This window comes from Lontra canadensis, unplaced genomic scaffold, assembly GCF_010015895.1.
Source record: "Lontra canadensis isolate GAN:19392208 unplaced genomic scaffold, GSC_riverotter_1.0 scaffold35, whole genome shotgun sequence".
In the NCBI taxonomy this organism is placed as follows: Eukaryota; Metazoa; Chordata; class Mammalia; order Carnivora; family Mustelidae; genus Lontra; species Lontra canadensis.
In genome coordinates, this window is record NW_022631029.1 from 12450414 (window position 1) to 12464723 (window position 14310).

Below are 14310 nucleotides of genomic sequence, written 5' to 3' on the forward strand. Positions count from 1 at the left end.
TATTATTTTTGTAATCTAATTCAATTTGTCCCATCTTACTGTGGCTCAGGGCAGTGTTCCCTTATGTGCCTCTCCTCATCGTTTGGATAAGGTTGTTTCTTCTTTTATTATGAGCATGATGGCTTCTAGATTAAAGCAGCCTGCTCAATATAACTGTTTCCATTGGCATCAACCTTCTCTGGGGCTACCTCTGCCCTTGCAGTGCTTTTGTGAAGATGTTATTGGCAGTGATTGATGGAGCATTTGGGCAATAATCAAGTTCCAGCCCTGGTCTTCCACTTAGAGTTTAAAGATTTTATTCAGGAGTGCTTCTCTGCACCAGAATTCATTGAAATGAGCAAATAGGGAAAATAGGTTAGGAATATCTTTTGTGAAGACACAGATTAAGAACATACTCAGTAATAGTAAATTGGTCTTTAAGACATAAAGACATCAGGGGACGTATTTCTAAAGTCGATGTTGCACACCGTTTTTGAGAAATCCTGGAGGTGTTTTAGGGAATAATTGAGTTGGGCAGTGAGTCTGAAGGGGCATGAGCAGGTGGGAGGACATGAAGGTGAGTTCACATGCTTATTTAAAGAGGCTGCCTCTTGGCTGAATGAAAATTTGGGACCCATGGATGTGGGCCCTCTGAGTTACTAGACCATTCTTTTAACAAGTCCCATTTATATGTATAATCCATTTAAATTGCATGTTTAATAAGGTGTAAGTACTAGATTTATAGTTAAATGTTATTTTTAAATGAAAGGTTTTTTTTTTTTTTTAAATAACTGTAAAGACTATATATTTGGAGGTTTTTAAGTGTTCTATCCTCAGCCCTTTCCTCGGTATGTGGGAGCAAGAGTGGGGTAATTGTCACTTCAGGGAGCAGCTTTGGGTGTGTAAACTCGGCTCTAGCTGCAGACATTGTGGGTACAGATCTGCCCTTTCATAGAGGGACAAAGAAGGGCAGATAGCAGACCCTGCTTACCTAGTCTGGTTGGTGTGTGATGTTCGTGCCTAATTGGGTTGACACAAACTTTAAAAAAAGAAATAAATGTCCTTTTGATCCATCACTTCTTTTTTTTTTTTTTAAACCACATACAGGATTATAAATTCCTGGAAGTTTAGCCTCAATCCTTAGCAATCTATAGAAACACACTTGTTTGAAATGGCTCTAATGATTTCTTAATTCCTGGTTCTATTTGCCTTTGCTGAGCCCTCATCTTCTCAGTGTTTTTTTAAAACATGTTGGTGTCAGTCTTACCTATGTCAGACCCACAGTGCTTTGTAAAAATGTAGATCCATGGCCTACTTAGTCTAAGTCTCTGGAAGGAGGTGTTGGAGTAATGTATGATTCAAGGTCCCCGGCGATTCTGATGTCCAGTGAAGTCTAAGAGCTCTCCCCCCCGCTGGCCAGAGCCACTGTCATCTCTCACCTGGAACATATCAGTGGCCTCCTACTTCAGTGGCTCTGCTTCTACCCTGTCTCTCTCTGCCTGTGGTCTTCAAACTTGGTTGCACACTGGAACCAAAGGAGATTAAGAGACCCTTTGCTCCCAAGGATCTGATTTATTTACACTTGGATGAGACCTGGGCATTCAGAATTGTAAGAACATCACAGGAAAATCAAATGGGCAGCCAAGTTGAGCATGACTTGTTCTCCACATTGTAGACAGATCTATCCTTTTAAAAGATCATGTGTGGCTCACGTCAGGCTTCTAGGCAGTCTCTTCTGTGGTTCTGTTCTCTAACAATGGTTGCAAGGCCCTATTGTCTGCCCACATTGATTCTCTACGACTTGTCCTGGTTGACTGCACTCCATTTCCACTGGTTTCTTCAATATCCCTTGAGCATGCCTATCTCAAGGGTTTCAGACCTTCTGTTCCCTTTGCCTGGAACATTCTTTCCCAGTAGCCATGTGTCTTGTTCCACCCCACCTCCTGCCCCTGTTTTGTTCAGACCCCTAATCACATGTCACCTTATCAGGGAGGGGGTTCCTTCCTCTCTTCCTAAAGTAGCAGATTTCATCCCTCTCCATTGCCTTACCCTGCTTTATTTTCTTCATAAACATTAAATCTTACAAATAAATGTTAGATACAAATTTGCCATTAATTATCTGTCTCACCTTCATGAAAATGTAAACTCCCTAAAGACAGAGAGTTTGTCTTGTTTATCCATTTTATTCCCAACATCAAACCCCATTATGAGCATGATGGCTTCTAGATTAAAGCCAAGAATGGTCCCTGGTTCATAGTAGGTGCTCAGAAGCTACTTGTGACAGATGGGTGATGACTTGCTACTCTTGAACTGTCTTGAAAGCATGGTCATCGGTGATACCCCATTCATTACTAAAGGGAACGTGTGTGGGGGGTGGCAATCTGCTTTCTGGTTGTGCTGTGCCCGTGATAGCTCTGTTGGCAGGCACTCTCCTTCCTCTATTTTAATGACTATAGAAAGAATAAATTTGGTTCATTATTAAAAACTCAAACTACCTATATTCACCCAAGTTGAGAGGAATGGTACCCCTCAAATTTCTGGTAGGAACTGCATCTACATGAGTCAGAGCATAATTTGATTTTTGGAAAAACAGGATTGAGTTTTTTGTTTGTTTCACTTGGGAAATTTTATACTAAGTAGATTAAATTAAGTGACTTTGAACTTTGAAATGTCCACATTCTGACATTTTATTAAGCTTAATTGGGTTTACAGAACATTTAAAGACCATACAAAATTAAATGGGAGATCAAAATGAACTAATAGGTTGATGCAGACTTTTTTCCCCCTGCCTTTGTGCTGCTTTAACAAAAGTGGTGCCTTCATGCCTACAGAAAATGGGCACAAAGGCCTGACTTTCTGGGGAGCTTCGGTGTGTCCTGTTCCTGCAGTGGTCCAAACTGAGCCACAGTTCTGTTCTTGATATTCTGTGCTGTGAACTTGACTTTTGGAACGACCTCTGACCTGAAAAGTATCTGGGCTCGAGGCAGACTTGTGACTATGTCTTTAGCGGTGCTTCTTGGGGAAGAAATCTCCGATTGTTGGAAATAAAATCTATCAGGTTACAGAATCTGCTAGTGATAGAAGTGAGGAGCAATTTGATTATGTTACTCTGGAAGGTTTTGCACTCAGTTAATTGAGTCATGGAGCATGGCCACCCACCGGGGAAGATGGAGGGCTGGGTAGTAATGTCCACATAATGTCTCTTCCAGTGTGACATTTTCACCCCTATGGTGATTCTTCCTAGATCCTTACAGAATAGTTGAGGAAATTGTAGTGTGATTACTTTCTCCTCATTTAAAATGATCTTTCAGGGATGCCTGGGTGGCTCAGTGGGTTGAGCATCTGCCTTTGGCTCAGGTCATGATCTCAGGGTTCTGGGATCGAGACCCGCATCAGGTTCTCTGCTCATTAGGAAGCCTGCTTCCCCCTCTCTCTCTGCCTGCCTCTCTGCCTACCTGTGATCTCTCTCTCTCTCTCTCTTTCTCTCTGTCAAATAAATAAAATCTTAAAAAAAAAAAAACATTTTAGGGGCACCTGGGTGGCTCAGTAAGTTAGGCTCACTGAGTTAGATCTCAGTGCCTTCGGCTCAGGTCATGGTCTCAGGGTCCTGGGATCAAGCCCCGCATAGGGCTCTCTGCTCAGCAGGGGGCCTGCTTCCCCCTCTTTCTGCCTGCCTTTCTGCCTACTTGTGTTCTCTCTATCTCTCTGTCAAAGAAATAAATAAAATCTTTAATAAATAAAGTAAAAAAATAACATCTTTCATCATTAAAGCAATACTTTTTCACTTGTAAAAACACTAAAGAGGTAAAAAGTGACACAAAAAGTCTAAATCCCCTTGAAGAAAAATAGGGTTTTATGTTCTCCAATATCCCACAACTTGCTTTTCTCCACTTACTAATTGATAATGGATGCCTTTCTGCATAAATATATGGCTACATGGTATTCCACTCCGTCAATACACTATAACCTTTTTAGCCAATCAGCTGTCAAGAGACACTTGAGCTCTAATACTTTTCGACTATTACAGATCATGAGGGTGAGCATTCTTTTTCTGTGTATTTGTGAAAATGTATAAAATGAAATTACAGGGTTTTAAGAAGCTGTGCAACTCTATATTTTTTCCATATGCCTACCACTTCCTGTCATCTTTGATACCCACTCGGCCCCTCCAGACATTTTATTTGGTATCTGGGTTATAAGATAAAGGCCTAGAGGTAGAATTACTGGGCCTGAAAAAATTACAAATATAAATTGCTTTGGATATTGTTAAATTGCTCTCCAAAATATTTATTTTGGAGTGAAATGCCTTCTCTTTTGTTGCCAGTTGAAAGGCATCATTGTGAGAAATCCAGGTGTGAACCGAGTATCATTTGATGATGTTTATTTTATAGGCAGAGATGTGACAAGTCATTCCCCTGCCATTTCTACTCAGATAAGGAGGCCAGTCCGCTGGGAGCCAAGGGCGCCACATAAATGGAAATATTAAACATGATTCTGATTTTCTTTCATAAGCAATACAATAAAATGCAAACCAACAAAATAAATACGATGCGTATAAATCCCTTAGCATGCACCTGACCCCGGGGGGTGGTGCTAGCTGTAGGGAGCCAGGGCAGTGGTGTAGGAACATGGTGGGGGTGTGGGGGTAGGGATGCCGGTTTCCGTTGTTGTGGTTATTGTTAGCACAATTATTCTTGAGCAATCGTGTCTGGTCGGAAGTTTGGCACAATCCTACTGGTTTTCCGAACGGGTTGCCATCTATTTAAGTGAGGAATTATAGATGTTTGGCCAATGATTCCCAGCACTGTTCTGGAGTTTTAACTATGCTGCCGAGAGAGAACTCAGTTCATCCTGAGCTGCTTCTTCTGGATGGCAGGGGAGATTTGGTATGTGTAGGTAGCTTTCCTTGAAAACAAGCAGGCTGCTCTGTGCCAGATCTTTTCTTCTTTGCCCACAAAGGTAGACTCCTGGCTTCATCTGCTAATAGCTACCCTTTAAGCCATCCGATTTGTTAAGAACCAGTGGAGAGGCAAGATTTGATAGGTTTCGTGTTTTCCCTTTATTAAATAGCTTAAATTTGAAAGAAAGGTGAAGATGTATGAAAAAAGCTCAAAAGACCCAGACCACTTTGGGTGCATGCTCTGGACCATGGGGCTGGTTGGGGTTTTCTAAATGGACAGACGCAGCCTCTTCAGGAGATTGAGAGGAGGCCCCAGTGTTATCCTGAGGTCGCTGAAGACCTTTCCCATTGAACTGAGACTTGATGAAATTAAGCAAATCATTTTATTTAACTGAACCTCAGTTTCCCCCTTAATCAGACATCTTCTGCTAAATGCCAACAGTGGCCAGGCAGGAAAAGTGAATAGGGAAGGGGAGGTCAGTGATAACTACCTTTGGCCAAATAAGGCTGCCTCTTCTCTTTTTTTTTTTTCCCCTGAAAGAAGCCAGAATCTCCCAATTAAAAAAAAAAAAAAAATAATAATAATAATAATAAATAAATAACATATCCTTTCTCTGTCAGTGTGACTCCATTGGGAATAGTGTGGAAAAGAGTGAAGGGAATGAAGAGGGGCAAAGTTCTCTTTGCCTACTCAGCAACCCAGGAAGTCCCCTAGGAGCTCTGATGGATGGAAGGGCTGCTTTGGTGCACACAAATGAGAACTGGCCAAGGTGACATAATGGCAATGTGTATTTCAACATTTCTCTCTAAGCTAGCTCCTAAGTTACAATGCCCAGATAAGAGAAGATTTATAGTTAAAACAAAATCGGGGGCACCTGGCCAGCTCAGTCAGTAGAGCACACAGATCTTGAACTTGGGGTTGTGAGTTCAAGCCCCACATTGGGTATGGAGCCTACTTTTTTTTTTTTTTAAGATTTTATTTATTTATTTGACAGAGATGACAAGCAGGCAGAGAGGCAGGCAGAGAGAGAGGAGGAAGCAGGCTCCCTGTTGAGCAGAGAACCCGATGCGGGACTTGATCCTAGGATCCTGGGATCATGACCTGAGCCTAAGGCAGAGGCTTTAACCCACTGAGCCACCCAGGCACCCCATGGAGCATACTTTTAAAAACATTAACTCATTCATTCACTAAAGCAAAATCTGCCTTTTTTATACTCAGCTAGGAGCATTCATATGTTTGTACCCATTCATGTATTGAGTTTTAACGTTCCAAGCACTGTTCTCCATTAGGACACAGCCAGGAGAAAGAGACATCAGGGGCACCGTCTGTGGAGATCAACCTCACAGATGTAATTGCACGAGATACTACTTCACAACAACTATAGTAAAGGCACTGAAGGAGCAATGGGTGCCTGTACCAGTCTCGGTGGGCTGGACATCAGCTGGGGTCACATGCCCAGCATCTTCATCTGATGGCATGTCTTCCTTTAACTTGGCCACAGGGAGGTAGTCATGGGGCTGTGCGTGGCCTCCAGCAGAGTTTTGTTTGGACTGGGTACTGTTGACCCACATACTGTTTTAACTTTGAATTCAAGGGCTGCAACCCTTTTAATCCCCTATCTTTCTTCCATCTAACCCTCAAGTACTACTTTGGGAGAGGGGTGGTGCTCTGTTTCAAAGGATTCTGGCCTCATGAGAGAGAGTTGAGAAAGCAGTAGAAAATGAGAGAGCCAGGGTTTTACACGTGCTCTCTGCTCTTAGGGAGCCAAAAGCTTAAGAAGGCTAGAAAGAGTCCCCATTGGTCTCCTGGCTACAGGCCGTGCCTCTGGACCCCAGTTAATTACCTCCTAAAATCATGCCAGACACCACAGATGGTAAGAGTGTCTGAAGCCTGTCCTCACCATTGGTGGGGAACGTTGAGGGTCTTTTGGTGGCGTTTGTATTCCCAAGAAGAGCACACTGTGCGTTTCCTGTGTGGATGAGGAAAATGATTACGGATTCGGTCCAGACCGAGATGGTCCTTGTCCATATGTGTGCACCCCACCCCTCCCCCGGGCCCGCGCTGCTGCCCATTTCCTATTTTAAGTCGCTCTCCTCTGTCGTGAGTTGCACACCGAAAAACCACCACGGCCAGTGCCATATGGTTGAAAAGATCAAAGCCTCCAGTTTTGAATATATTTCTAGCTGACTGTGCTTCAAATGTCTTAAATATGTTCCTACAGATGGGAAGCCTGGGGCATTAAAGAGGAAAAGCACATGTGCGGGAGCCCCGCATGTGGTCTGGGCAGTGCGGTGAAAGGTGCGCATCCCTGACGCCTGTGCTCCTCTTCCTCCCAGGTCCGCATCTTCACCTACCTCATTGGGCGAGAGGCTGCTTTTGCAGATAATCTCAAGTGGATGGCTTGTGCCAACAAAGGTAGGTTCTCCCCATGTGCTGGACTCCCAGTAACTTCCCCTTGAGTGCGCCGAAGATGGGATAGTCAAGAGAAAGCAGAAAGTTCTCAGACGAGACTATGAGTTCTAAGATAAGGTTTGGGTATTTTTAAGTGGTGTGTGATAGACTTGGAACAACTTCTCCCAAAATAGTTGACAGATTTTGAGGACATCGTCAGGTGGAGTGGTTAAGCCTCTGCACTCTGTCACGTAGTAGCTGGGTGAGCTTGGGAGAATTACTGGCTATCAGCAATTTACTGTCCATCCACTATATCTATGTGCTCACTCCCCATTCTCCATCCCCTTGCAGTTAGGTGGGGCCTCAAGACAGGTTCTGGCCGGTAGGCTGTGAGCAAAACCGAGATGGGTCATTTCTGGGCTAAAGCTTTTCAGAGCTGATGTGATAGTGTCCATACTCTGTTCTCCTGCTCTTGTGAACTCTAAAAACTCTGTGTTCCAGACGAAGTAGTCATGGAATGACTTCATCAGCCTGGTTCCCTGAGTGACCACCAGGGACTGGTGCCCTTCTACTCCTCCTACGTCCTGCCAGCCCACATGGGTATATATGTGTAATTGATAACCCTTTGCGCAAAGCCACTGAGATTTCCAGTTTGATACGTTCCCATAGTGTAACTTAGCCTACTTAACCTGATTAAATTCATTAACTTTAAATAGCCTCAATGATCTGATCTTCGAAATCAGGATGTTGAGAATACTTCTTCCTTTGATTCCTATTAAATATCAAGATTAGTGAAATAGTGTAGATTAGGTGCCTGGTTCAGTGCTGGGACACGGTAAGTGCTCAATAACCATTGCCTTTTCCATATTCTGGAGTCCATTGATTAAGAATCCCCTGTTGTGTGTTGGAAACAACAGTTTAGGGAAGGCAGAGGGAGGGAAAGAATAGGGCCCTCTCGTTTATGAAGGGCTTCCTTCCTTTCATGCTACACACGACCAAGAAGGCAAAGCATAGGCGGTAAATAGGTGGTAGAGTCCAGACTACTGGGGTCTTTGACTGGAGTTCAAATCCAGCCTCCACCGTCCACCACCCACGCACAAGTTACCAAACCTCTCTGGATCTGAGTTGTGTCACCTACAGAAGAGGGGTAGTGATGACACGTGCCCCAGCTGTTGTTAGCCTGAAATGAGACTGTGCAGGTCAAGCTGGGAGCGCAGTGCCTGGCACATAAATGCCCTGTTATTTCCTGGTGCCATTTTGATCTGCAAGCATTGTCCTCTTTCCCCCTCAGAGGCTACATGCTCCATGAGAGTAGCCTTTAGCTCTGATTACATCATGAGCACTGGAGGAGCACCCAGCCTCCTGTCTTACTCAGAATGAGTGCTTATTTAATGTTTGAAAATGAGTAAATTGCTGTAAACACTAATAAAGGAAGACATGTCCTATCGCAAGGTACACTGGTCATGATGGACATAGGTGGTCTTTTTTTTAATATTGTCTCCTAAACCATCTATTATTTTTAAAAGTTCCAGAGTTTGTGCCTCCGTGGAGGAAAGAGGATTCCATGAAGAGTTTGCACATCCCAGCTCTTAAGAAAAAGTTATTTCAGTTGCAAGCAAGCAAAGTTGCTCTCTGAAATTAAAAAGAGGAGTGTTTTTGGAGAGGAAAAGAAGTGACTCAGAGCCCAGAGTGGGAGGGAAGCTCACATCTCATGAGGAACCAGGGAGCTGAGTTTCAGTTCTTTTCCTCCTTGATTTCTTCCATTGCTCTTTGGCATTCTTTCTCTCTGTAGACAGACCCCCCACCGCATGGTGCAATCTAGAAATGACCACCCCATGCCATGCACACTCATCTGTCCACACCACACACTGTGGGCAGGACATGGTATTAGGACAAAGAGTTTGTATCTTCTCCACTTGAGAGTGATCAGCACTTTATATTCGATTTCAAGTCCCTTCCTTCCCCCAGAAAAGATTATGAACCCCCCTAAGCTTGGGGTAGGACTCCCCACTGCTGAACTGGGTGTGGGCAGAGGTAAGCCCATGGAGAAAAACAGGTGCATCCTGGCAGGGTCTCAGCGCCCTGGTTGGGTGGACGTGGGAAGTGAGTCGTGAAAACGTATGTGGCCAAGCAAATGAACATTGCTCACCCTTCCCTTTGCTTGACATTGTTTTGAATTATCTGCTTCTACTTGGAACCATCTTTTAAGCTAGTGTCAGTTCCCTCCATCTAAAAAGTAGACAACTGCATGGGAGGTTTTAACGTTTCCTTGAAGGGCTAACATAACACATTTTACGATGATTTCAGTTTATTGACCGGCTGGCCTCACCAAAAGGTATCAGCAATTTGGATTGTCTCAGAATAATGCATCTGGCTTCACTTCAGGCCAAAGTACAGGGGAAACATAGGCATCAAGATATGGGGGCTGTGCGGCTCCCAGATTTCCTCTGAGTGAAGAGGCCATTGTTGAAATAAGTTTTGGAACTTTGTTGACCTTTAAAAACCTTGAGCGAGCTATACACGTCTCCCCATTTTTTTTTCCTTTATTTTGTGGTCTTGAAAAGAAGGAGTTCCTTTCCATTTTCAAATTTTTAAAAATGTTGCTGTTATTCCTGCCACATCAGATTTGCCATCCTTCCCCACCAGCTAGTACGCCTTTAGTCATGGGTTCTTGTTTTTACCACTGTCTGTGTCCAGCTGATGAAAATTACTCAAATTGAAGTCTTGTCTTAATCAACTAATATTACACCATAATTTAGTTTTAGTCATTGTTTATAAGAATCTTTGAAGCATCCTTTTGAAGACAATTTGGTCAACTCTGAGTATTCCAGGGCCTGGCTATAGAATGGAGCCCTTTAGATTTAAAAAGTCTGAGTGCAGCAGCTTGGAAAACCCAAGGAGGTAATAGTAGATGCTTAGCTGGCCAGGCCATTGGATTCCACAGTGATCCTCCTTCTCTTCCTGTATAAATCCGGTCATTGCCTTCCCTGCCAAAGCAAGTCTCTCTGAAGAGGTCTGCTTCCTTACTCTGCTTCTTTTCTTGAAGGGCCTTGGGAATAAAATGTCATTGTTTGCCACTCTTCAAAGTAACAGTTGCCATCAAAATGTTAGGTTCCAGTCATCTGTGCCCATATAAACATTGGCTTCACGTTGCGTCAGTTATGGGGTTTTGGACCACGTAACATCGGTGAGCAAGTATTCTTCTATGGTCATTAATTAAATCATTGTTTATAGTCTCAGATTGTTATAGTATGGAGACAGCATAACATTTTTCATCTCAAGTGACATGAGGTCCAGAGGGGGCCCCCCCTTACATATTTTCTCCCTGAGTCAGCCAAGTTCTTCAGTGAAATGAAGCATTAGCATTTGGGGACCAAAACAGACCCAGGGAGACCCAGGGGAGCCCAAGGAGAAGCCTGCTGGCTCACCGGCCCGAGTGACTCAGGAGTCACAGGACCAGCACCGACCTTTCCCCCGGTTCGGTGGCTGAGAACCCACGAACGGTACAGGTCCTCTCACTGGGAAGTCTGGTAGCCAAGGACACAGTTCTCAGCCAGTGCGCCTCAGACACTGTCCCCTGGAAACGGATTCCTGGGGTCTCCCACACCCGTGGCAGGGGTTCTCTGCCTTGTCCAATCTCCTAGCAAAAACCAGAGAGGCCTGGAGCTCATCGGTTTGTTTCATTTTATGCATAACTAGGTCCTATCATGAGGGAGCCAGCCCTAATGAGGCAAAGCAGCAAGCCATTTTAAATACATTAAAACAATCATTGCCACTGTAGAATGGCTCGTGGAATTTAAAGCTCTGCTTTCACACTATTGGATAAACAAGTGAACTGGGGAAGCAGAAGAGAGGGGCTGACTAGCCCAGATATTCCATAAAGCTATGATGACCTTCTCTAACGTTCAGTGTGCCAAGATTTTAAATAAGCACTGCCTGATTCTCCTTCAAAAATCATGGTGAAAGGAGTGTTTTCCAGCTGTGCAAATAAAGAAGGGCCTCTGTGTTTGGGTTCTCAACCAATCCGTCATCGTTAGGTCAAATGGAAACACCACATGAGTCTCTCTTGGTTGTCTGCTCAGCTTGTCCCTTCTTGATGGGTTAATGGTCATTTTCTCATTTGAAAGAGCTCTGGTGGACTGAGCCCTCCTCAGAAGTTCAGACCCACAGTCTTTTTCTATCAAAAAATTATGAACGACACTCTACCTTTCCAACTGTCTTGTTCCCTCACTAAATTTATGGCCAGAATGGTTGTAGGTAGGGTTGAGTGAAAAGTGAAGATTAAAACGTTTTGCCATTTTGGAACAGGTGGGAGAAGGCAAAAATGCCATTCCGATATATTTGTGTAATTCTTTTTAAAAATTTTTGTACCTTTTGACTAATATCTCCCTAATTCCCTCAAAAACTCCCCTCCCTCTCACCCCTGGTAACCCCATTCTACTCTCTGGTTCTACACCACGTTTGGATTTTTTTGATTCCATGTAGAGTTCACATATAAGTGATATCATATAGTATTAGTATTTCTTTGTCTGACTTATCTCATTTAACATGGTGGCCTCAGTGTCCATCCATGTTGTCCCAATGGCAGGATTTCTTTCTTTCTCATGGCTCCGTAATACTCCAGGGGGTACATTCTGTATAACATGAGGATTGGAGTGGAGAGGATGACGGTGGTGAAGCTGAAGACGGGGGTGTGTTGTTAGTCACAGCTAAGCATGCTCAGTGATAGGTAGAGTACCAAGGACATCTGTATATCATCTCTTTTTACCTCTTAATGCTTTTGGAGGGGCATGAGCAGGAAACAGACCCAGAGCCAACTGACACTTTGCCCCAGGTTAGCAGCCCACGGATGGCAGAGCCAGGATTCAGGCCCAACAGATCCGAAGCCTAATAAGCTTAGCTCCTCACCAGGCTGTGAGGTCACCTCTCTCTGGGAGAAAGAAAGACCTGTTTCAAGGAAGACTTTTGTATGTGTCCCATAATAGGAGAGAATCTAGAAAATGAAATTTAGAGATTGAGGCAGGATTTTAATATGCCATAGCTAATAAAGGCTGGACGAGGATTTACACCCAGCTGATGTGACCCACAAGTGGTCATGCCCCCGCCTGTGTAGGTCTGTGGTCCAGTTCCTGACATTTTACAAATGGGGACACTCAGGCTCTGAGAGGAGACAAGGTAGGGGCATTTGGCTCAGCGGCAGAGCTGCACACAGGCCAGCATTCCTAGCTCCACCACCTGATCCTTCAAATTATTTTTTCTAGCATACCATTTGAAATTAAAAGTGTCCTCTTATTCACCAAGGAAAAGGTTTGCCCCTAAGGGGGAGGTTTGGGGCTGATTCTGATAGCTTCATGCTCAGGAGAGATGCCCGCAGAGGCAGCTGGGTGCCCTGCCCTGGGGCAGGGGGGGCATCCTCTCCCAGTGGGTTCTTTCCAACTCACCGAACATGCACCCCTCAGCTCTCAGGGCCAGTGGACCTCTTCCTCAGTCTCCGTGAAATGATCAGGAATCGTAGAGACAGAAACCTGTTTGCAAGCTGTGTGTTTCTCTACAGAAATAAGTGCTTTTTTAGTAGTGTGTGCTGTTGACAGGGAGGAGGAAGAGGGAGGACTGTGAGGGTCTTCCAAATACACTGCTGCTCCCTTAGCGAATGCAAATCCACCCCCCAGCCCACCCCATTGCCCTGGCAAGACTGAAATCTGGGTATCGGCTTGCTTGTTTCCGGCATGTCTTCTTTAAGAGGGCAAAAGCCTTTGGGAAGACTCACCAGGAGCAGTGTCCGTCGCGCCCAAGGTGGAAAGAGGACCTTGGCGTGTGAGGTGAGGTGCCCAGCCAGAGACTCCCACCGAGGAGTGGCCTTGTGGGGCCCTCAGCTCTGGCTCCGCTGCAGAGCTGAGTGTCAAATGACGTGCTGAGGGGGCATCGTCTGCTGAGGCCTCTTTTAGACAAGGGCCCTTAGCACATCTCAAAGCGAGGGCGGTAAAATCTCAGAAACACTAAACACCAGGCTGCACGTGGTTGATCTCACTGAAGAGTGGTAACCCAGAGTTCACAGAAGGCTCTGCGAGGGAATAAGGTAAATAAATCGATGTTAGGTAGAAAAATGAGCAGACCGCTTATAATAGATGGCTAATTCCAGCATTAATTAGTCCTTGGTAATTACCAAATGATTGCTGATTCTGTTTTCTTGCATGATCTATGAAGTCCAAAAAGGCACATTAAAGAAGAGAATAAACATTCAAGGGCTAGAATTTAAAAAAAATAAAAGTGAGGGGTGGGAGGAGGGAAGGTGGCCAGTCCGGAAAGTGCAGAGGGAAAATAAGGGGAACACCTACAGTTGCAGCCAAGGTGTCCAGCCCTCAGGGACTTCCTGTTATCCATCAAAAGGTACATTTGTTAACTAAAACTTCTATGAAAATATTGAAACACAAAAAAGAGCCTTTCCAAAAGGTTTTAGGTTTTAATGGATTGGGGCTAGATGATAAATTTGCATTAAGCTCTTTACAGTGTACAGTACTCATAGCATTTTTGTAACTTCAGCTTCTCTTTTATACATCTGCATCTCTGAGATTAAACTCAGAACTGTGATCTGGATTTTCAGTAGATCTTTGGTGCTAATTACTGAGCATTTCCCAGGAACCTCAGAGAGCCCCACATTTCCCAACCCCATCCTCAACCTTCTCAGTCACCCAGACACGAACAGCCCATGAGGGGTGCCCTCCTGGGATGGGACCTCCAAACAGCCATGCCTGACCCTTCCCAATAAATGTCTCCGGTGGTTAAGAGCAGAGGCTTTGGAATATGATGAACTTAGATTTGAATCGATCCAGGTTAAATTACTGTGGTTTCTTTCCTGTCTATACAGTGAGCCCACAAGTTGGGCTTTTGCGTGGCCCCAGTGCAGAGAGGCAAGGTGAATCACAGTCAGACCTTATGAATGTTCTTGCATTCCTATTGGCTGCCCCGGACCTCTGGGCCTGGTTCTGAAAATGGCACTCTGGACAAGATGGGCACCAGCTTTTTGTAGATGTCATGGAGC

General features: G+C 44.5%; 1 protein-coding gene across 2 annotated transcripts in view; it reads left to right on the forward strand.

Annotated features, from left to right (window-relative positions):
• CACNA2D3 (calcium voltage-gated channel auxiliary subunit alpha2delta 3) overlaps positions 1-14310 on the forward strand; it is an 857887-nt gene that overhangs the window by 546245 nt on the left and 297332 nt on the right. For both annotated transcript variants that reach the window (XM_032868337.1, XM_032868338.1), the window contains exon 12: positions 7217-7295. In XM_032868337.1, the coding sequence (XP_032724228.1) occupies positions 7217-7295 (79 nt within the window). The remainder of the gene's footprint in view (positions 1-7216; positions 7296-14310) is intronic.